General features: G+C 41.2%; 2 protein-coding genes across 5 annotated transcripts in view; both read left to right on the top strand.

Annotated features, from left to right (window-relative positions):
• Positions 1 to 1,908, top strand: part of LOC127571043 (5'-AMP-activated protein kinase subunit gamma-2-like) — a 388,107-nt gene extending 386,199 nt beyond the window's left edge. For 3 of the 4 annotated variants that reach the window (XM_052017048.1, XM_052017047.1, XM_052017049.1), the window contains one exon: positions 218 to 1,899. In XM_052017048.1, the coding sequence (XP_051873008.1) occupies positions 218 to 249 (32 nt within the window). In that variant the 3' untranslated portion in view covers positions 250 to 1,899. Of the gene's footprint in view, positions 1 to 217 lie in introns of all 4 variants that reach the window. The other variant, XM_052017046.1, reaches the window with a different exon arrangement.
• Positions 1,909 to 13,464: 11,556 nt separating this feature from the next.
• Positions 13,465 to 24,560, top strand: part of rheb (Ras homolog, mTORC1 binding) — a 55,838-nt gene continuing 44,742 nt past the window's right edge. The window contains exon 1 of the mRNA XM_052016835.1: positions 13,465 to 13,896. Coding sequence (XP_051872795.1) covers positions 13,845 to 13,896 — 52 coding nt within the window. The 5' untranslated portion in view covers positions 13,465 to 13,844. The remainder of the gene's footprint in view (positions 13,897 to 24,560) is intronic.

Here is a 24,560-nt window from a genome sequence, read left to right as displayed (position 1 = left end):
ATTAGATGCCAAGCCAAATGACTTATTAGATGATTAGAAGCAATTAAAGAAATGGATTGTAAGGAACAGCTTAAGGAGTAATTTAATTGAGTTCTAATTTGGGTGAATTTTATGTGTTTAAGTAACCAGTTTTGCACTTTAAAGATCTACAGAACTGGTTTCTAACAAGATTTCTCTTTCAGAAAAGCACATAATGATTTCTATTTGTATTTTGAAGGTTCTGTAAGAAAGGAAAGTATTTCAGAATGACAGATTACAATAGAACATGGAAGATTGCTGATGAGAATGCTTTGAAGCTTCTTATTCTGTTCTGGGCCAGATGAACACTGACTACAGCAGAGAAGAGAAGGCACAAGATTGTGAAATCACGGAAGTGAAATGGTTTAATCAAACACTGTAGCTGGATCTGAAAGGCATTTGTGACAATATCTGAAACCAAACATGTGATCTTGCTCACTGAATAGCTATACAGATACAGCTGTAATGTTGCAGTTAAGACTGAAAGAATTTATTTTGCAAAAAACTATTAGCAACTATACCTAAAAGATATTTTTTAAATGTGTTAAAGCCAGAGCAATTCAAATGGCTATTTATTTCCACAGTTTGTTAGTATGTTTTTCATGACATGGAGTGAAATCCAACATACTACATAAGTGTGAATTCTCATGAAAAACTTCAAACTTAGTTTGGACCTGCTATGGCAGTTACCTGCCCACACGTACACCATAATCCTCCAATTCAATAGGAGCATGCAGTGAGAACTGTTACTGTACTGTACTGTAAATAGAAAGTTATTGAGGGAAAACGTGCCAGAGAAAGGTATATTTTTAGGTGTGTGAAAATGTAAAATTATGTTTGTACGATTGCACATTTAATTTTTTTGTAAATTATATTGTTTTCATATGGCTGCAAGAATGGGGGGGGGTGTTGTCCATGTAAATGCACAAAGGCATGAAGATGACGCTATATATATAGGTTTTTGTGTTTGGAAGAGAGGGAAAAAAGAATAGTTTTTGCTGCAGTAAATATTTGATGGGCATGAAAGGAAACACTTGTGGCAAAACTTTGTTAAAGTAATAATGCACTTTAAAACATGGCCATTCATTGTGTAGTAAATTAACACAAGTGACAGAAGCAGAAATTTATAGACCGCTGTCTTTCCCCCCTCCCCCCCCCCCCACCAACCCCGCTTAAACATTTGCAGTTTCTTGTTAGTGGGTAAAACGTATACTTAACCAGATTACCAGATTCTTGCACAGATCAAAATGCCAACAAAAAATATATATATTCAGGATTGATGCCATCTCCTGCTAACTGACAGTGATGAGGGGAGGCCAGGCTTCGAATCTGTTGAGGTCTGAATTAATTGTTTGGTTGACTCTGAATCTTGCATTCTCTTCCTTCTGCCCTCCCACCACTGCCCCCCCCCCCCCAAAAAAAATTACAAAAAATAATTAATCATTGGTGGTGATTGAGTAATGTCAGTGAATTCTATACTTTTGCTATAGTAAGGATTGTGTAATAAGTGAATGGGTGTGTGTATGACAAGAATGTGTAGTATCTCTGAATACCTTGCTGAAACCTTGAAGCTAAAAATGCCGCCGTCCTCTATAAATGCTTTGAGTAGAGGACCTTTTCTAAATAAAAATAGCTCATGCCAGACCAATATTACGTTCTTGGCCTTTTGATCTGAGTTGAAGAAGTTAACATCACATAGTTGCAATTTAAGTGCCATTAAAATGATTCAATCTAAAGGTGATGTGAACTGATTCTAAATGTAGCTTATTAAAACATTTCTTGTATTATACTTTGAATGCTGTCCTGCATTACTTCAGTGCATTATCTTATGTATACAGTATTGTACATTGTTAATGTTGAATAAAGAAGGTTTAATTGCCAGGTGCAACTAAATAGCATTAGTCTTTTTCTTTACATGGCCATTGCCTGAACTTTATCCATCCCCGACTAATACAGGGTGGTTGCAACTGTGCAGTGCTCAGTGCTTTGCAGCAGGTTGGGGCCATGTAGCCATGGGAACTATAGCTGTTTCGTCCCACGTGACCTCAACCATGAAGAACAAGAATAGAAATGCTGTGGGAACTCCATCACTTCAAGTTTCCCTGCAAGTGAGACTCTAACTTGGGTGATCATTATACCTTTATCATTCCTATACCCAAATCCTGGAATTTAATGCTTAATGCCACGTGATATTTTCAGCACAAGCTCTGTAACAGTACCAAAGACATCCACGCCACCTTTTCCAGACAACAGTTGGTAAATGTCAGCTTGCCAACATCACCCCTAGCCCAAGAACACTTTTTAAAGAAAATGTTTTGAAAACATTGCACTTGCAGAAAACAAACAGGGACACCATTAATTGGGTCTGAAAGCACAAACTATGTAAATAGCTAACTGTTCTGGCATCATCATCTTTGCCATTGGTAGAACAACTTTTGAAAGACAGGTCAAGCCAATGCAACAATTAACGGGAAGATTGCATTGCATCAGAGGACGGAAATGGGTCCTTTGGCCCACCGAGTTTGCACTGACCATCAACCATCCATTTACACTCATCCCATTTTCTCCCAGATTCCACCACACCCACAAACTAGAGTTAATTTAGTAGCTTAATCTGCCAACCTGCACATCTTTGACATATGAGAAGTATGCAAAAAGATGTATTTCACTGTGTGTTTCGATGCACATGTGACTAATAAATATATCTTACACTCCACACACCACCCGAGGTAGGATTGAACCTATGTCACTGGAGCTGTGAGGCAGCCGCTCTGCTGGCCATGCCACATATATAGCAAGATGTGGAATATTCAAAAGCTGGAGAGAAGTTGGATTTAAATATTGGGTAAAGGGGGGGAAAAAACCTGCCACAGTGCAGAACTCCTTAAAACAAATCTCAGCAATCCTCTAATTAATGGACATTAACAATGGCAGGCATATATGCGAGAATAGGTTACTGGGAAGTAAGTGGGGGAATGTGATTGCTTTGTGAGTTGGCATCGACTCAATGGGCCAAAAGGTTCCTATGTTGCAAGAAAATATAAAAAGAATAAAAGTTCATTGGTACAAGGAAGCCTGAAAAGGGCAATGGGGAAACATATTGGATTTAATATATACTAGATATGGTTCAGAGAGAGCTCCAGAGCCTGGTGTTCCTCAGAATTGTGGCTTTTGGTGAGAAGATTGTACATGAGTGAAGGAAGAAACATGACAGCAGCAGATCTATCAGTTTGAAATCAATTGTGGAAGAGCTCCTATAATCTAACAGCCACAGGAGAATGCTGACAAATATCAATTGCTCAAAAAACAATCATCTTGAATTTCTGGTCTTGTCTGACCAAACAAGTTAAATTATTTGAAGAACTCGACTTGACGGGGGGGGGGGGGGGGGGGGGGGTGGGGGGGGGGGGGGGGGGGGGGTTGATGAAGAATGTATTAAGTTTTCATATAAGATTTTTCAATAAAATTGTTAGTAAAATCTTGTGCTTCAGTAAGTGATTGGGAGGAGGAGATTGGGTACATAAGTTTCTGATTGTTGGGATGTCACTAAGCTGGAATGGGTACAGAGAAGATTCACAAGGATGTTACCAAAACTGGAGGGCTTGAGTTATAGGAGAGGCTGGAAAGGCTGGGACCTTTTTCCCCTGAAGCGTAGGAGGCTGAGGTATATCTAGAGGCATATAAAATCATGAGGGAATGAGGGACATAGATAAGGTGTATGGTCACAGTCTTTTTCCCAGGGTAGGGGAGTCTAAAACTAGAGGGCAGAGGTTTAAGGGGAGAGGGGAAAGATTTAAAAGGGTCCTGAGGGGCAACTTTTTCCACACAAAAGGGTGGAGGGTATATGGAACGAGCTGCCAGAGGAAGCTGTAGAGGCGGGTACAATTACAATGTTTAAAAGACATTTGGACAGATACACAATGGAAAAGGTTTAGAGGGATTTGGGGCCAAATGCAGGCAAATGGGGTGAGCTCAGATAGATATCTTGGTCTATGATTCGATGTGACAAGACGTTCTGGAGACTGAGGGAAATTTTGGCAGCTGAAGCTCACTGAGGTCAGCTAATCTGAATTGGAGACATTAACAGCTGAGGCAGAGCAGTAATGCCGGTGTTGCATTCAGAAATTGCTAAAGGCTTGTGCATCAATATAAAATGCAATTACAAAAGCTAAAAGAACATTGACCTTTATCTCAGTGAGGACAGACTCAAAAATTAATGCTCAATCATTTGGAAATGAAATCTGCAAGCGAAGTTTACTACGAAAAAGTGTTTGAAAACCAGGCATATTCTTCCCCCAATCTACATTTGTAGATCAAGGACTATTGGACAAAGCCAAGCAAAAGGGATTATTATTCAATGTCTCAAGATACCAATAGTGTTATAGCTGGTCCTACTTGTGAACTCTATAGGTTGGACTTTGTTATGCACATACATGACAAGGAAGACAGTGTTTTAATGACAGAATGCAATCTGTCTTCAGATAATGAGCCTCCAGAACAAACATTGGTATTTATATAGCACATTTAATGTAGCAAAATCTCCCAAAGCATTTCACAAGTATCAAATTTTTGTTTCATGCATGCCTACAGTAGTGATTAAGTGGTAAAGTTTTTACTAAACTAGAAACCTCAGTTTAAATCCCACAAATTGGAAATTAAATTCTATAATTTAGAAAAACAGCATTTGAATGATGAAATCTACCATTTGTTGGAAAAACTCACCTAGTTCCTTTGGGGAGGGAAATCTGCTATTGCTACCTGGTCTGGTATATATGAGACTCCAGACCCAACCTATTTGGCTGAGCAAGCCACTCACAGCTTTGCTGCTTCACTCAGTGAAAGATTAAAACCAGCAGACCACCTGGTCTTGATCTGGGTACCAAATTAAGTCACTCCCAGCACAGTCAACCTTACAAAGCCTTACCTGCAAGCATCTCTGGATTGGTGTGTAAATTGAGAGAGCTCATCCATCATATCAGTCATGTTCATGAACAGCAGGACAGACATACCAAAGCACAATGGTGTACAGGCAGGAGTGGGTAACCCTTGGATTCTTTGATATCTGAAGCAGGGCAAAGAGAGGCAAGGAAATGTCCTGTTTTTTCCTACCACCTGCCCTGTACTGATGAGTCCATGTTGAGAGCACATGGATGCACTGAAAGTGTTATAGAACGTAGAACAGTAACGCACAGGAACAGGCCCTTTGGCCCACGATGGAGACACAAGAGATTCTGCAGATGCTGGAATCTGGAGCAACACACACAAAATGCTAGAGGAACTGAGCAGGTCAGGCAGCATCCATGGAGGGAAATAAACTGTCAACATTTTGGGTTGAGACCTTTCATCAGGACTGGAAAGGAAAAAAGCAGAAGCCTCAATAAGAAGGTGGGGGAAGGGGGAACAGCGCAGGCTGGGAGGTGATAGGTGAGTCCAGGTGAGAGGGGGAAGGCAGGGGGGTGGGTGGAGGAGGGGGGAGATGCAAGAAGCTGAGAGGTGATAGGTAGAAGAAGCAGGGCTGAAGGAGGAGGAATCCGGTAGGAGACGGCAGTGGACCATGGAATAAAGGGAAGGAGGTGGGGAATAGGGGAATAGATGGGCAGATCATGAGGGCAGGGGAAGGGGGAAAGGGAATAAGTGACTGGCCACTGGGAGATCCCCGACACAGATTGGGTGACCGCTTCGTCAAGCACCTTCACTCCGTCTGCCGCAAAGCAAGGATCTCCAGTGGCCATCCACTTCAATTCCACATCCCACTCCCGCACTGACATGTCTATCCACGGCCTCCTGTACTGCCACATTGAGGCCAGGTGCAGGTTGGAAGAACAACACCTCATATTCAGCCTTGAGAGTCTCCAACCTGACGGCCTCAACATCGATTTCTCTAACTTCCGGTAACCCCTCCCCTCTTCTTTCCTCCCCCCCACTGTTTTTCCTATTTCCTTCCCCCCCCCCCCCCCCCCCATCTGTCTTCCCTCATTCCTCTGGCCCCCTCACCCCTTCTCGTTCTAGTCTATCAAGTCTATCACCTCTCAGCTTCTTACATCTCTCCCCTCCCCCACCCATCTAACTTCTGTTTATTTCCCTCCAGAGATGCTGCCTGACCTACTGAGTTCCTCCAGCATTTTGTGTGTGTTGCTTTGGCCCACGATGTTGTGCCAAACTAATTAAACTAGTAATTAGATGCCTAACTAAACCTGCCTACATGTTCATATCCCTCCATTCTCTGCACATTTATGTGCCTATTAAGAGCCCCTTAAACACCTCTATCATGTCTGCCTCCACCACCACCCCTGGCAGCGCATCCCAGGCACCCACCACTCTGTGTGTAAAGAAACTTGCCCCTCACATCTCCTTTGAACTTACCCCCTCTCACCTTCAATGCATGCCCTCTAGTATTAGATATTTTCGACCCTGGGAAAAGGATACCAGCTGTCTATCTATGCCTCTCATAATCTTTTAAACTCACCAGGACTCTCCTCAGCCTCTGCCAATCAAAGAGAAAACAACCCTACTTTGTCCAACCCCATAACACATGCCCTTTAATCCAGGCAGCATCCTGGTAAACCTCTTCTGTACCCTCTCCAAAGCCTCCACATCCTTCCTATGATGGGGCGACTAGAATTAAATGCAATACTGCAGATGTGGCCTAACCAGAGTTTCATAATGTTCTGGGTGGGGTAGTACAATGTTCATCACCACCACTGCCCAAGCTGGCCAAGGCCTGAAGGACACAAGTGCCAGACTCAGTCTACAGCAGGGAGTGAATGAACCAACACGAGGAAAAAATCAACTGGGCCTCATCTTCATGAATCCACCTGCAGCAGATGCACCTATCCATGAGAAGAGTGACCACCACATAGTCCCGTCCTCCAACTTCAGGTAACTAGCTTTGTCTGTATCAGAACTAGCCATCTCTGCTGTAAGTCACCAAGTGTGATTTTGGCTCAGTTCTTCTCCCTCCATTAGTACAGCCTGACCTGTGCATGTCCCACAGCCCTGCTACTGGCAACACAGCATAATCACCCTCTAATTGCCCCATTGACCCATTTGACCTGGTCTAACCCTAATCTTCTTTTTGTCCTGACCATCCCTCCCACCACCTTCTCTGCAACTTAAAAATGACCATTTTTTAAAATATCTTTTTCCCAGTTCTGACAAAGGGCCACTGATCTGAAACATTAACTGTGTCTCCTTCCACCGATGCTGCCTGATCTGCTGAGCGTTTCCAGCATTTTCTGTTTTCATTTCAGATTTGCAGCATCTGCAGCTTTTTTTTATTTTCACACCTTCTGTTGTGCTAAACTCAGAAGGGACCTGGCAGCAGAAATATACACCACCATAATCTGTACCCTCATGACCGAGCACATCTCATTCACTACCATCCGTTCCCATCAAACCAGGAGCAGCACCTGGCACACCCAAACACAGTGAAGTCGAGGCACAGGACCACATGCATGCTATACAGCAAAAACAGTGTACAACAAAGCTAAGCAGCCTCACAAGCAATGGTTCAGATCAAAGCTATACAGTCCTACCACATCTAGTGGTGAACGGTGGTGCACAACTAAACAGCTAAAAGGAAGAGGCTCCAAGAATATCCCTGTCCTCAATATGAGCACAATTACTAGAGATAAGCTGAAGCATTCACAACCTTATTCAGCTGATAAATGATCTGTCTTGACTCCCTCCAGAGAACCCAATCATCATGGAAGCCAGTTTCCAGCCAATTCAATTCATTTCATGCGGTATCACAGTACAGCTAAGAGCACTGGGTCCAGCAAAAGCTATGAGACCAGACAACATCCCAACATTTCTGGACCTACGCTCCAGAATTTGCTTCACTAAGCTTTGCAATACAGTTTTAATACTAATATCTACCCGACAACATGGAAAACTGCCCAGATCTATCCTGTTCACAAACAGCAGGACAGCTCAAATCCAGTGATTGAAGCTATCGTACTTAAGACAGGTGCTCCAGAATGAGTTATGCCAAGACATTCAGTTGTAGTTACAACACTGGCATTAATCTAACAAAGCGGAGGATTGCCCAGGGATATCCTGTTCACAAAAGGCAGGACAAATACAATCCAACGTAGTATTGCTCAATCATTTTAGTGATGGGAGCTGCATTGCTAATGCTGTCAAGTGACATCTTTTTTTTCAATCTTTTTATTAGTTTTCAAATTAATACAGATTAATATATCAATGTTTATACATGTAATACAAAGCGATCAGGAGAACAATCATGACATGGATAATCATAAAGAACAATAAAGTATAAAAAAAATCTGTAGATCCAACGATCTGTTAGTGAATGAACAGAATATAAAAGAAAAAGATTTATTATAAAAGAAAGAAAAAAAATCCCCAAAACAATAAGGAAAATTATAAACAATATATCAAACCAAACTAAGCTAAAGAAAAAAAATTCAAAAAAAAAACAAAAAAAAATGGACTAAAATTTCTCAACAGAAACAAAGCAATATCATGTCGTCAACTCCGTTCCTCTAAATTGAAAGGTTATTATAAGGGGATCTATATCATGTGAAAATATTGAATAAATGGACTCCAAACTTCCTCAAATTTAAGCAAAGGATCAACAGTATCACTCCTAATTTTTTCCAAGTGTAAACATGATATAGTTTGAGAGAACCATTGAAAAGTAGTAGGGGGTATTGGATCCTTCCATTTAAGCAAAATGGATTGTTTGGCCATTAACAAAGGCAATCATATGGTTAGCGGAGGCAGATAGATGGCCAGATACTATCCTTGGTAAACCAAAAATTGCAGTGATAGGATGAGGTTGTAAATCAATCTTCAATACATTTGAAATAATGTTAAAAATGTCCTTCCAATATATTTCCATAAGAGGACAGGACCAAAACATATGTGTCAGAGAAGCCACATTCGATTTACATCTGTCACATATAGGATTTATATGTTGATAAAAATGATTGTCAAGTGATATCTACTCACCATTTACCATATCACCGATGCCCAGTTTAGGTTCTGCCAGGACTTCTCGGCTCCACACTTCACCTCAGCCTTAGTCCAAAAATGAACCAAAGTGTTGAATTTGAAGTGAAATGAGAGTGACTGCCCATGACAGGAAAGCAGTACTTGACTGAATGTGGCATCAAAGACCCCTGGGAAAATTGAAGGCAATGGGCATCAGAGGAAAACAATCCAGTGGCTGGAATCATACCTCATACACAGGAAGATGGTTATAATTCTTGGTCAGTCATCCCAGCCCCAGGACATGACTGCAGGAGTTCTCCGGGCAGTGTCCTAGACCCAAAAATCTATGGCTGCTTCAAAAATGACCTTCCTTCTATTATGAAGTTGGAAATGGGGATGTTCTCTGATGATTGCACAACATTTAAATCCATTCATAGTTCCTCAGCAAATGAAGCAGCTCATACCTGCAAGCAGCAAGACATAGATGACATTCAAGCATGGGCTAACGTCTTAAATAACATACAATCCAAAAAAGTGCCAGGCAATGATCATCTTCAATGCAAGAGAATCTAACCACCTGTATTGTGGAGGGCTGTCACGTGACACCACTGACCCCCCCCCCCCCCCAATCTGGTCAGAGGACAGCATTGCACCTACTTGGTCGGAAGACACACCACTGTCAATCAAGGGTTCGCTCCACCCCCACCCATCCGGGCACACTTGACCATTGGTCCCTTTAAGCACCTTTGGACCTGGCACACTCAGGTGATTGGCCTGTTTGAACTACCTGGGCTGGACCACCCAGCCCTTCAGCAGTATAAAGAGTGTCAAATGCTTGGTTCTGCCTCTTTTGTCTCTGAGGGATGCCCTGGTGGTAAGCTGTGTACTGTTTAAGAGAGATTAGTTAAGGATCCCTGGGACCATAGAGCTGTGCCTGCACTGTCGAGGGGTGGCAGGCATCGTATTGACTGTTCCTTGATTGTATGTACCCAGTCCGTTGTGTGTGTGTATATCTTACCCCTGTTGCAATTCCCCCATGTTCGCGATCACTAGTGTGTGTATGTGTGTGTTGCTCCCGTTATCCTTTCCCGCATTTGTTTTTATAAATAAATCATTTTAACTCATAAGACTGTGTCCAGAGTCCTTGCCCTTCGAGACCTTTCAAACCTGTTACACAACACCACCTACTCTACATCCCTCAGAATTTTATAAACTTCCATAAGGTCACCCTTCAGCCTCCTACATTCCAGTGAGAACAAACCCAGCCTATACAATCTCTCAGAATCTCTTCTGCACTCTTTCTATTGCTACCATACCCTTCCTGTAATGGCAATCAGAACTGTACACAATACTTTAAGTATGGTCTAACCAATGTTTTGTACAGCTGCAACATGACTTCCCAACTCTTATACTCAGTTTATGAAGGTAAGCAGACTAAATATCTTTCCCACTACCCTATCCACTTGTGTTGCCACTTTCGTGGAGTGTAGACTTGCACCCCAAGGTCTCTGTACATTATCACTCCTAAGGTCCTGCCATTTACTCTATCTGGCTCACCAGAATTTGACCTCCCAAAATACATTACTTCACACTTGTCTGGATTAAATTTCATCTGCCACTGGTCTACTCAACTTTCCGGCTTATCTATGTCCCACTGTATCCTTAGACAACCTACTTCACTATCTACAACTGCACCAATTTTCAAGGCATCTACAAACTTAATCATATCACCTACATTCTCATCATTTATGTATATTACAAACAACAAAGGTCCCGGCACTAATCCCTGTGGTACACCACTTGTTATGGACTTTCAGTTAGAGAAACACCCATCCACTACTACCCTCTGTCTCCTATAGCCAAGCCAATGTTACATTTCTTCTAGGAGAATTTGAGCACATTCTTGAATCTTTTCCTCTGTTGCCTGGTAATCTCTTCTCCTGACAAAGTTCAGAGTAGAATCTTTGTTTCAGGAGTCTGGTGTTGGGCATGTGAACACGTAGCGTGCCCTGCAGAGCTGACCAAGTGTAACTAAGCCCTCGATGCTGGGGGTGTTGGCCTGAAACAAGACACTAACCACAAGTTAATTTATCCTTCCAGAAAATTTGAAGGATCTTGTGGAGGCAGCATTGATGGGGTATTTCACCAGCATCTACTGTAGATAGTTGAAGTTACAGAAGCAGATAGGACAGCATAGATCACATATTTAATTACCTTGCCAGCAAAGACCCGTTTGAGTGAACCTTCGCTAAATATACAATGTGTCACCAGCGGGTGGCAGTGATTCATCGTAAATTGTTCACATTAAACTGATGCAGATTAAAATATTCTGCCAAATCCATGTGGTAACTGTATGCAATGGCCATTACCCTTCAAATATCACACATGCAGTTTCCAAACCACAATATGAAGTTGAAGAATTGGAATGTCAGGACCCTTATGGACAATCTCAACAGCTATAGAGCCCAGGAACTCAGAGGTGCATTGATATCTCTGCCCGGAATGAGATGAGACAGGCAGGAGATGGCCACTTCAAAGAACAAGGTGGCTGGGGGAGGGGGGTACACTTTTTTCTGGGAGGCAAGAGGGAAGAGAAATGCCGTCGTCATGGGATGGGCTTTGCTGCAAGAATGAGCTGGCCTGGTGTCTCAGTGATTCCCCCAGTGGGACAAATGAGTATCTCATCACCCTGCAACATACTCCAACACAGAAACAGTATGTTATGGTCATAGACCCCTAACCCTTGAAGCTACGGATGTGGCCAAAGAGGACTTAGGGGTGTCACATTGCAGCTATACTTCCATGCGGGATAACCATGACAATACATTGATTACAACTTAGAAAAAACCCTGGCCTGTATCCCAAAGGGAGTCACTGAGATTATCCTCAGGCACGGTAGTGTAGTGGTTAGTGCCACATCCCAAAGACATGCTGATAGGTTAATTGGCTACTGTGTAATACCCCTTAGTGTAGGTAAAAGCCAAAACCAAAGGGCATGTGAGAGAGAATAAGTTGCAGGGATACAAGGAAATAGGGAGGGAGAAATGGATCATGGAGGGATCCAGCATGGAACTGATGGGCCAAACGGCATCCTGCGTCACAATAAGTAATTCACAAGGTGTAAAAGATAGCAACTTTTCACTTTAAACCTTGTATGTATTAATAAAACACTAACCTAGCCAGCATTCCTGACCGTAGCTTCTTTGTTCCAATTCTTAAACAACCAAGGCCACCCGAGGCTAATAACCAACTGCTGGCTTGCAAAGCAAAATGTTTCTGCAGTTCACATTATTGCAACAAACTGTGAATGCTGGAAATACAGAATACAAAGACAGAAAGTGCTGGAAGCATTCTGCACATCAGGTAGCAACTGTGGGGAGAGGAAAAGAGTTAATGTTTCAGGTCAAAGGCCTGGCCAGCTTGGTCAGTGTTTTAAGTTATAGAGAAGGGGTGATGGACAACACAGAGGCTCTCTCTGGAACTTAAATCATGCTGGTACTCTCACTTTTCCACTTCTGATGAAGGGTCCTTGACCCGAGACATCCCCATTGATGTTGCTCAACCTGCTGAGAACTTCCAGTGTTCTGTTCCTACAACACAAGGCTAGTTATAATGATAAATCAATGCAATGCAGCCAGCACATTTCACATTACACAAGATTAAAACTTACACACGAAAGTCTGCAGGAGATTTTGAAGGGTGAGGCAAGGAAAGGGGTTGAACATGGCAATGATCTGTCCAATAGAACGATGAATGAGGGCACCACAGGCAGGTCCCAGGTGACAACCATTGCTGCAGGTTAGTCATTCCCATACTATGCAGCCTTAGCCAACGTGTGCATGTGTTGAATGGTCTCCAATTACAACACCCGGGAATAAGGCAGTGACCTTCTCCTCTCACTGCCCACTGCCAAAGTTGTGGCTCCATTCTTCCAAGATGGCAGCTGGATGACAGCCCAGTCAACCGTTCATTAGGATCGCTTTGCTTCCTCCCGCCAAATCCATCACCATCTATTTATGTCCATGTTTTAAATAAAATGTTCAGCCCCTTTTGGAATAACTGCTTTGTAAAATGATAAACTGAAGCAAATTACTCATAACCTAGAACTACAATTCCCAGCAATCAACGCGAGTGATAGCAACGGGGCGGTATCAAGCAACGACCCTGCCTTATTAGCCAATCACTCAGCTAGGAAATGATTGGCGCACCGTTTGGCCAATAGAGAGCACGCTTCCTTGCCCGGCCGGTATCGTCAGACTGACTGGATGAGTGAAGCGCAGTTCTCGAGCAGCCGCTGCGTTCGCGCGAAGGGACGGGGGTGGCTGGTTGGCTGGTTGGCTGATCGGTTGCCAACCAACCAACCAGCCGGCCGGCCGGGCGAATGATGAATGTCCCGCCCCTCCAATGGGCAGGCGAGCTGTCCGCCGCCAACGCCCAAGCTGGCCCAATCGGCGGGCGGGATCGGCGAGGCGGGGGCGGTGATATCCGGTCGAGGCAGGAGGTGAGGGAGGGAGAGAGAGGCTGCGCGACTCCCAGCGCCTCGACACGCATGAGCCCAAAATAGAAAATACGTTCAGCATCTATTCCCACATTTACTCCAGGAAACCGCCTCATTGGCTCCGCTTCCCAAACTATGCGTGTTTTATTTTAAAAGCAAAAGCGAATCTCCACATCCATGTAGTTTTGCTTTCGGTTGGGGTTTGAAGTTCCTTCCCCTCCCCCCCCCTCCCCACCTTTGGGGGGATTTTTGTTCCCGTTGCCGGCCAGGGAGCTTTATTTTTGTCCGCTCTTCTATCGTAAATCCTCCCCTAAACTTTTATTTTCTGAGAGGAGGTGGGGGGGGGCGGGGTGGAGCCGTCGTTGTGAACATGCCACAGCCGAAGTCTCGGAAGGTTGCGATCCTGGGATACAGATCAGTGGGTGAGTAGAGACGCCTGGCACAAGCCCAGACTGTGCATTAAGGACAAGTCATCAGTCTCTGCGAGAAGTGTGTGTGTGTGTGTGTGTGTGAGGGAGAGAACGAGTTCACCCCTCATCGTGCGCCCTAAAACCCTTTGCAAAAGTGCTTAATTTTATGTCTGACTTGGAATAAAAATCCAATTTCATCACTGCTTCTGCTAACCTCGGGTAATGGCTGACCTTCTTCCCTTCCTCAACCCATATTGGTGTTTGACCGAGTGGTGGTGTGCTACCGGTTCCAGCACGCCAACTCAACTTTATGTAATTTTATTGAGACGCTCCTGCAGTGGCGAATTTTCTCCTCCTTTCTCTTCTGTCTAAGGTTAACAACTTTTTTTTGTTTTGCATCGTGCGCAGTGTTGTTTATTTTTAATCTCCCCTCCCCTCCCCTCCCCTCCCCTCCCCTCCCCCTCCCCTCCCCTCCCCGGTTTGTTCCAGCGGTTTCCACTCACAAAAGAATTCTGTGGGAAAACTAACCTCGTGGAATTCCTGTCCTTAGTTCGCCCCCCCCCCCCCAAGCCGCCAGCTTTGTTTTAGTATTTTACTGCCAGCTGGTTGTGAAACAATCATTGTGAGAGGACAAGTGTTGCATATATTTGCTTAAATTTGTAATTTAAAAATAATTGGCTAAACAATGGGTAGAAATTGAAATTTAATTTCATAATTTGATGAGCCACTTGGGAGAATGTTTTCTGTGAATACATATTAATGCATGTCTATTACCAGTGTTTGGATTATAGTGGCTTTATTTTAGTTAACTATTTTTAACGTTTTTATCTACTCTAGTAATTGTTTTCCAATATATTATTTCCATTTATTAATGGGGAAGGCCAGGTCTACAGCATTTTGAAATGATAGCATTTTACATAAATATAAAACAAGATTGTCATTTATATATGCTCTCAAGCTTTGAATTGTGGGTAGATCGAGGTTTATATAATGTATGATTTAAATATTTTGCCAGATAAATCCAATGATGTATTCAACAAAAAAAAACTCCTCCATCCTCCATTCAGATAACCAAATATCTGAGATTGTTGCTGGTTTTGTACCACTTCAGGTTCTTGAGCTACTAACTGAAGTATTTATCATTTTAAAACAAATACTTTAGTAGTAGTAGTTGGCTTTCTTGGTAATTCTGCTTTGTATTTTTAAGGTTAAATGACAGCTACAGTTTAGCATAATTCTTGATGTGGAAACAATGATATACTTTCAGTGCTGCAATGTTAAAGGAGGAGTGAATGATTTTGGAATTTTTTCTCGTGACATGATTGCATCTTTTCATTGCTCTTATTTTCAGTTTTTGTTACAAATTAAATGAATCTATTTAGTGAGGATGTAACCACTTTTTGTTGATTATTATGTCAGTTGTTGTAACACCACTGACATTGTATGCCCATCAGATGTCAATATTCACGTCAATAAGACAATTGTGTAATGTTATAACCATTAGTTGTGTCAAGTGAAAGGTAACTTGATCTACCAAATTGTTCTTCTAGAATGTTAGTATACATAAGTGTAAAGAAAAATCAAGGGAGCTGGCATACTCAACTGAGTTAAATCCAGTGTGTTAGTCTGTATGTATGCAGCTTGGGTGTTTTTTTGATTTGCCCTATTTTTTTTTTTGCCCTATTTTTTTTGTGTTTTAATAGTGGGCCCACTGCATGACCATTATTTGAATTTTTCAGTGCATAACATTTATATTGTGATAGCTACATCAAATTCATTCCTTTGTGCATATCTAACCAAATGGTTTCATGTATAGCAATACGGCTAATCCTCTTTCACCATTACTCTACAGATTTATTTCTAAGGATTGCAGAGTTTTATTTTTCCAGCATGTTGCTCCATTTTTTAAAAAAATGTTCAATCTATTTTTAATTTTCTGGATTTTGTATCTTTTTAATATTATACTTGGGTTGAAAATGCTGTTCCACTTGTTTTTACTACATTTTAAATCCCCAGAAATGCTTTTACTTATTCCGTGTGATACTCTGATAATCAAGCACTTATTCGTAGAAATTAATACAAATGTACAGGGCACATTCTTCAACGTTATAGATTGCTTTAATTTTCTTCTTTAATCTCTGTAGGGAGATCCAAAATAACCTGCTTTAAGAAAAAGTATTGAAAATTAATCTCATCAATCATACATTAAACTAGATATTTTTCTGTTGGTATTCACTTATCTATGACCATTCTTGTAATGCTTTTGTTTGGGCTCAGAATTCTGATGACCTTGGTAGTTTTGTCTCAAATCAACATTTTGAATATGATTGAAAACTTAATAAAATTGCCGATGTTGGAAATTTGAAATAAAAACAAAATGCTAGAAAACACTCAGGAGGTCAGGCAGCTTTCATGGAAAGGAAAACAGTCGATGTTTCAGGTCAACCTAGAATGTTACTCCATTTCTTTCCACAGATATTGCCTGACCTGCCAAGTGTTCCCAGCTTTCTATTTTTGTTTTCAATATGGTTGTCATTTTTCCATAATCAGCATCTGCTTATTGTCTCTGCAGTAGAGCTGAATATCTCCAGATGCCTCTTTTGTATTGCAGGGATTTGTGTTGCTCATTAAAATAAAAAAAAGTTATTGTTCAGTCCTGAAACCAGTAGGGCAATCTGTGGAATTCAAAATAGGTCACTGGAAATATTCAGATTATATAATGTGTAGGGAGGAAAACTAAGTTGCAATGATTAAAGGATAGTTATGCATCCTCATTCTTGCAGTCACTTACAGCAGTGGTCACAAAGATAGATTGGGGAAATACCCAATCATCCATCTAGGGCATTGTTTATATGCCGACACCATGTGCAGCTTTTGAAATTGTTGAATTCAATTTTGATTTTTGTGTGCAGAAAGGAAGTGATGTGCCTGCTTGATGGGTGAGGTTCAGTTACTCTCTGGGGTAGTGTCAGAAGCCAAAGACAGCTTGGCTCAGAATAGGAGTCAGACAACAAAGTGACAGGTGATCAGGGGTATGGAGGAGTTGAGCAAAGTGTTCATTCGTGTATACATAATACCATTTACACCAAATGCATTATACTAAATTGAGGAAAGTTCAAGCAAGTCTGTTCTGCCTGGAAGTATTTTAACTCCTCGTTGACTAACAAGGACATGTGTAAGGCTATATCTTGCTGGTGATTATGGAGCAGATTAGAATGTCATGGAGGAAATACTCCCAGAATGCTGAAAAGGTGCATTTGATGATCAGTGCAGAAAGTGGTGGAGAACTGTTGAACGTGGAATCCGAAAAGGTGGAAGGTAAGGGGAACTGGACCATAGTTCTGGAAAGGAGGAGAAAGGGTGACAGCAGAAGTTCAGGGAATCATTATAGTATTCTTTTCAGTTGTTTAAGTATAAACTCTTATCCACTTAGACAAATGCACACTGGAGACAGTGTTATGGTGTTTTAACTATTTAAGTTTAAAATCTCAACACTTGTTCTCTGCTGAAGAGTTTGAAAATGGTCTTCAGATGTTTTATGCTGGGTTACAGAGGTTTATCGAGAGTGGATTGACATTTTAAAAGGACCTTTGTAGTGTTGTACGGCAAGTAATGGTTGAATATGGGCTCTCAGTAGTCTGTTTTGAATCCTAGTATTGATTGCCATTAGCACTCTAATTTCTCCATTATAGCAAGACTTATTTGGCTAATGTATAGGAGTGATGTAAAGCTAGATGCAGCTCCTATCCCCCATGGTGTGTTCTGGCATTTGGGTGAATGATTGTTATTAATGGGATCTAGAGAATGAAGGTTCTATCTTCTCACCAGCCAAGACTATGGGGAAAACATGTTTTGAAGTGGAGTGCTAAGAGGTAAATGCAATGGATGTAACTGTGCTAGAATCATTTCAGAATCCATATAACTCAGTTATATGTTGCTGTTGTCTTTATATGGTAAGATCCCCAAATTTCTCTCCAGAATGAATATTGTCTATGTTTGGAGCTAATATATCTATAAATGTAGCATTATAAATATCTACCTCTAATTGTTGCACCTGTGCTATTTCCATTGTGCCTTCCTGCTGCCTACATAATGGCAATTGTATGCTTTCCCTTCATTACAGCACTGTGTCCTAGAGCCACCTCTCCTACCAATCATTACTGCTTGATGGGGAAAGTGATAAAAGTACTTAACAGCTTTAAACTTCCAGTCATTTTCTGGAACGTTTTTGAGTAGAAGTAGAATTTCTTTAAGGGCTTTCTTAGAACTGACCTGGCTAGTTTTTCTAATTTTAATGGGAAATAGCACATTCTGTGTGACAGTAAGAAACAATTTCATTTGGCTTTAAATGAATTGCCTGTGCTGTACAACTCTCTAACTGACGGTTTTTATGAAATCCTCTCAAAATTCATGGGGAATTAAAAAGGTTTAAAAGCCTTTATTTGTTTTGCCTTGCATCTGCCTAAAATGCTACATTTCTAATCATCTGTGCCCTTAATCCCTTTTGAATTTTTTTTCTCTTGTCATTCTCATCCCAACTTCTTTCTCCTAGCTACAAGTCAATCACATCCAATGGACCTCTCCTCTAATCTCAGCTGCCTCCCTTAACAACATTACCATGTTAACAGCAGATTTCAGGACTAAATTTGGGTTATGTTTTCTACCTAGTATACAGAAGTGTTTCAGGAACATAGTTCTCCGGTTACATTCTCAGATTACAGTTGTCGCGCTTTTCTCAGTGGTGACCCACAATTCCCATCTTATCGAAGGTCACCCAACTATCATGCTCCAGCAGCTTCATTATTTTGACATTACAGTCATATTTCTAGACCAGTGATTGTCTATGAACCTAGTCTTGAGCTGAGAATGGTTGACATTTGATTAAATTTTGGTTAAGATGTAACTAAATTTAATTTATCCACATTTGCTTCATTGCCATGACTTCCTTTCAGTATTGTTGAAATCTTAGGATTAAGATGACCCCTGATAATGTCTGTTAAGAAAGGAATTTTGCTTTCCTTGCCTGCTCTGGCCTACGTGTGATTGCAGATCCACATCATTGTTGGGGTTGATTGCTACAGATGCTGGCCTTCGTCTCTGTCACTGACAATTTATGATACCATTAGACCCATCACCTGTGCTGCCCATAAAGAGTTAACCAACCTAACTCCTCCTCCTACGGCTCTTAAGGCATACACTTTTAATGCAATGAAAGCTTCTGCTTCTACTGCCCTTTCAGATTTTTACCGTCCTCTTGGGTGAAAAAGTTTGTTGCATTTCCTCTCCAATTCTGCAATTACTCTAGTTTTTCCATAGAAATTGACCCAGGTTGTTAAAGCTAAGACTGAATTTTTTTTTAAAAACTGAGATTCTTTTTTTTTATTTCTAATAATTTGTCAACATCATAACTGCTAATTGCAATGAGTATTTTTTTAAAAAAGATATTTATATAATATATCTAATTGATGCTAATATTTACAATTTAAGTGAAATTGTGAACACCATAATTTCAAACTGAATATGGTGGTAACTGTGCAATATTAGAACATTACAGCACACAATGTTGTGCTGACATTGTGTCAGCTTCGGCCCACAATGTTGTGCTGACATTTTATCCAGCTCTATCATCTATCTAATCCTTCCCTCCCACATAGCCCCCCCCATTTCTCTCTCATTCATGTGTCTATCTAAGAGTCTCTTAAATGTCCCTAATCTATCTGCCGCCACAACCTCTGCTGGCAGTGCATTCCATGCACCCATCACTCTGTTTTTTAAAAAAAACTTGCCCCTGACATCCCCCTTGTATCTTCCTCCAATCACCTTAAAATTATGTCCCCTTGTGTTAACCATTATCGCCCTGGGAAAAAGTCTCTGACTGTCCACTCAATCTATGCTTCTTATCTCGTACACCTCTATCAAGTCACCTCTCATCATCCTCCTCTCCAAAGAGAAAAGCTCTAACTCACTCAACCTATCCTCATAAGACATGCTCTCCAATCCAGGCAACATCCTGGTAAATCTCCTCTGCACCCTCTCTAAAACTTCCACATCCTTCCTGTAATGAGGTGACCAGAACTGAACACAATACTCCAATATTATAAAGTTAAACCATGATAAAATAATATTGATGTATTTAAAATATAGTGGTTTATATATTGACCTATGAGCACTTCATTTGGAGATCTCCCAATAGCATCAAATCCTGCACACTTAGTTTTAAACTTGTTTCCCTCAGTTTTTGTCTGTCTCCCAAAAATGCTCTTTAAGAAACGGAATTGAATGTTCAGTACTCTTACTTGACCTTTCCTCAAAGAAAACTGGCAATTAAACTGACCTCACTAAATTTATTTATTTGACTTTATAGGCCTGCTACACTAACACTACAGTTTAGCAGAAGAATATTCTGTTTTCCATAATGTATAAACCCTCCAAACCAACAATGTCTAATGTATGAACTGTTGTATTCACTGTTGTAGTCTTCATTATGATCTGTCATTGGAAGTGCTTAAATGTCTTTCTCTGGGAGGATGATGGGAGTTTGGGTTTGGAGAAGTACAGGTATTTGTTTTATACTGAAACTGGAGTCGTTCTTTACAAGTAACACTTCCCAGTGTATACTGCTAGGATTATTATCTGAAATCACAAGTTACCTACATCATTGTTCTTTGCTATATATGAATTAAAGCTCTCCCCTAGTTAACAAAAGGATTGGGTTCCTAAAGAACCCTTTTTGCAAAAATTCATGTAGTGGGAGGGAGAAAGTGAGGAAAGAAGTCAGAAGCTAGTTGATCTCCTTTAAGGATGGAGTAAATCAAAAGCAAGCTCTGCCCGTTTTGTCAAGCTGAAACTTATAAGTCATTCATTCAGTGGCCATTACTGTCAGATGGAAGAGCACAGGTGCTTGTTTTTTTTCCCCATTTAAATAGCATGGTTAAGGCTCCTTTCCATTGACCCAATCACAAGGGTTGTTAAATGTTACTGGATGTTTGAAAAGTGGTCTCCAAGTGTGTTCCCTACCCTTCATTGTACCAAATGAAATCTTTGTTAAATAACTAAATTAAATAACCCCTTGTTATAGTGAAGATTTATGTTCGCTAACCAGGGGAGAGTTCTACTGCCTTAAAGGGACATAGCTTCACTGAAACATCAGAATATTTGAAACAATATTGTTACAAACCAGCAAATGTTGACTTGCTATAAATAGTGCTGTGGTGTAGAACAGTTATTTAATGCATTTATAAACCTTGAGTTTACATTCATCTGCAGTCTTCAGTCCTTTATCAGTAAATAGCTTTTTCATTAAAAACAAAAGGATAGTAAGGGACAAAATTAGTCCTCTTGAAGATCAGTATGGTCATCTATGCATGGAGCCAAAAGAGATGGGGGAGGTCTTAAATTTTTTGCATCTGTATTTACTCAAAAGAGTAGTGAGGACATGGACCTTATCTGGATTAGGGAAGAGAAGGTGCTTGCTGTCTTGTGGTGAATTGGGCTGGATAAATCCCCAGGGCCTGATGTGGTGTTCACTTGGACCTTGAGGAAGGCTGGTGCAGAAATTGTAGGGACCCTGGCAGAGATATTTAGAATGGCCTTGGTCATGGGTGAGGTGCTTGAAGATTGGAGGATAGCTAATGTCGTTCTGTTGTTTAAGAAAGGCTCTAAGAATAAGCCGGGAAATTATAGGCCGGTGAGCCTGACATTAGTTGTGGGTAAGTTATTGGAAGATATTCTGAGGGACAGGATATACAAGTATTTGGAGGGACAGGGCCTGATTAGGGATAGTCAACAGGGCTTTGTGCATGGCAGGTCATGTCTAACCATAGAATTTTTCAAGGAGGTTACTGGGAAGGCAGTGGACATTGTCTATGAGGACTTTAGCAAGGCCTTTGACAAAGTCCCGCATGGGAGACTGGTCCAGAAGATTAAGTCACTTAGCATTCAGGATGAAGTAGTCAATTGAATTCAATGTTGGCTTAGTGGGAAAAGCCAGAGAGTGGTGATAGATGGTTGTCTCGCTGATTGGAGGCCTGTGACTAGTGGTGTGCCGCAGGGATCGGTGCTGGGCCCGTTGTTGTTTATCATATTAATGATTTAGATGCTGTGGTAAACTGGATCAGCAAATTTGCGGATGACACCAAGATTGGGGGCGTAGTGGACGGAGAGGAAGGCTGTCTAAGCTTGCAAAGTGATCTGGACCAGCTGGGAAAATGGGCCAGAAAATGGCAGATGGAATTTAATGAAGACAAGTGTGAGGTGATGCACTTAGGGAGGACAAACTGGGTAAGACTTGCACAGTGAATGGTAGGGCACTGAAGTGTGCAGTAGAATAAAGGGACCTGGGAATACAGATCCATGATTCTTTGAAAGTGGCATCACAGGTAGATACAGTCAGTAAGAGGACTTATCAATAAACTTAAAAGAGTGCAGAGAAAATTTACACGGATGTTGCTGGGCGTTGAGGACTTGAGTTATGGGGAAAGGTACTTTTATTCCCTGGAGCAGAGGAGAATGAGGGGAGATCTCAGAGGTATAGATAGGGTGAATGCATGCAGGATTTTGGTTGGGTGAGACTAGAACAAGAGGTCTTAGGTTTAGGGTGAAAGGGGAATCTGAGGGGAGCTACTTCACTTGGAGGATGGTGCAGGTGTGGAATGAGCTGCCACTGGAAGTGGTGAATGCGGGTTCAGTTGTAACATGTAAGAGAGGTTTGGGTAGATATGTGAATGGGAGGGGTTTGGAGGGATAAGGTCCGGGTGCAGGTAGATGGGATTAGGCAGAAAACCAGGCTGGCATGGACTAGATGGGCTGGTTTCTGTGCTGTAGAGCTCTGTGACTCTGACTCTATAAAGCTGTATATGCTAAACTAGTCAGATCATTGCTGACATACACCTCCAATTTGTCATGTCCAGTTTCTTAACTTGTGTGGCAGAATGCCTCCAAATATTCCAACCTAATATTACATTGGTTTCCGGGTTACTATATCATTGAATATATTTTAAAAAGAAAGGAATTTATGGCTTAATTGAGGTGGAGCCGCTTTTTAAAAAAATCTGCCTGATCTGATCCAGTTCTTGTCATTCTGCTTTGCTTGATAACTGCAGTTAGTCTTGATTATATCTCTGCTGTCACCAGAGATTAACTCTGAATATATAGAGAACATGTCCTGCATTCTTGCATCTAGACCTGGACAAAAAAAAATTAACTACTGTTGCTGAATACATAATACTTCTGGTATAAAGTTACCCTAGAAAACACATTCACAGTTTGGGAAATGCCCTGGTCAAGCAGTTAAATTCTAAATAATGAGAAGGCTCGGTGACTTGCACTTTGTAGTTAAAGGAATATGACTTCAATTCAAACAGGATAATACATTCTGCACTGTGGTGCATCTTTTTTCATTTAAATAGCATCATAACCTAACCTATTATAAAATTGTTCATCTGACCAGGAGCAATGCCATGAATTTGAAATGGCCTTTTGATATTTTTAGTATTGTTTCTTCTGAATATAAAGTTCTTTTTTTCAAAAAATAGGCTGGGCACATTGTTCAGATAGAAAGTGCTTAAATGACCCAAAGCAAAGTGTTGGCAGAAATTTAGGAACAGATTAGTCTCATAATGTGGAAATACTTGGAAGTTCCACATCTCTATTCAATAGAGGACAGCAAATAAGATCAAATTACAGTACTAAAGGTACTTCCTCATTCCTCATTGTTGAAACCAACAATAGGAAATGCAACAGTACAATGGTGGGCAAGTTCTTTGAATTTGGAATGCTAACCCTTTTCTGAAATTTTTGCCTGGATCAGGTCTTCACTAGGAAAAGAAATCTATCTTGCTATCAGCATCTGGCTTTATATTGACCTTATTAGAGTATTTTTGAACTGGTGTTTCCAATTGGTAGGTTCTTGTGAATATGGAAAATTTACTCAGTCACTGAGTACACAAGTTCCAGATGTCCAGATGGTGCATCCAATAATTGCAGTGTAACAAAAGCTTTTGATTCTTGAAACATGAACCTCGTCAGTTAAAGTGGAAATTTTGGGCAACGATCTGTCAGTTAAGTTGTTAGCCAAATCATGTCATTAAGTGGTATTTTCACACATACTATGAACAGTAATTGTGCCTGTAATCTTGATACTTGGAATTTTCCAATGTTGTAAACTTCTGAAGTGCTTTGTTTTACAGCAGCACCTACTGACTTTTTAATAAGGTATCAAAAGACTGGAGGATAGCTTATGTTGCCTTTTATATAAGAAAGGCAGCAAGGATAAGCCATGGAACTACAGGCCAGTGAGCCTTGCATCAGTGGTGGAAATGTTACTGGAAGGGATTCAGAGGGGCAAGACTTGTTTGCATTTGGAAAGGTAAGGACTGATTAGGGATAGTAGAACATGGCCTTGTGTGTGGGAAATTGTTTCACAAATTTGAGTTGCTTTGAACAAGTAACCAAGATGATTGATTGAGGGCATTGTGGTAGATGTTGTCTATGTGGGCCAGCAAGGCCTTTGACAGGGTCCCATCCTGCATAGTAGGCTGGTCTAGAAGGTTAGAACACATGGGATCCAGTGTGAGCTAGCCTTTGTTTGTGGATGACACCAAAATTGGCTTGGTGATAAGAGGTAGTGGATAGTTGTTTTTCAAATTGGAGGCTTGTGACCAGTGATGTGCTGCAGG

Source organism: Pristis pectinata, chromosome 5 (assembly GCF_009764475.1).
Source record: "Pristis pectinata isolate sPriPec2 chromosome 5, sPriPec2.1.pri, whole genome shotgun sequence".
In the NCBI taxonomy this organism is placed as follows: Eukaryota; Metazoa; Chordata; class Chondrichthyes; order Rhinopristiformes; family Pristidae; genus Pristis; species Pristis pectinata.
This window is presented reverse-complemented; position numbering and strand designations above follow the sequence as displayed.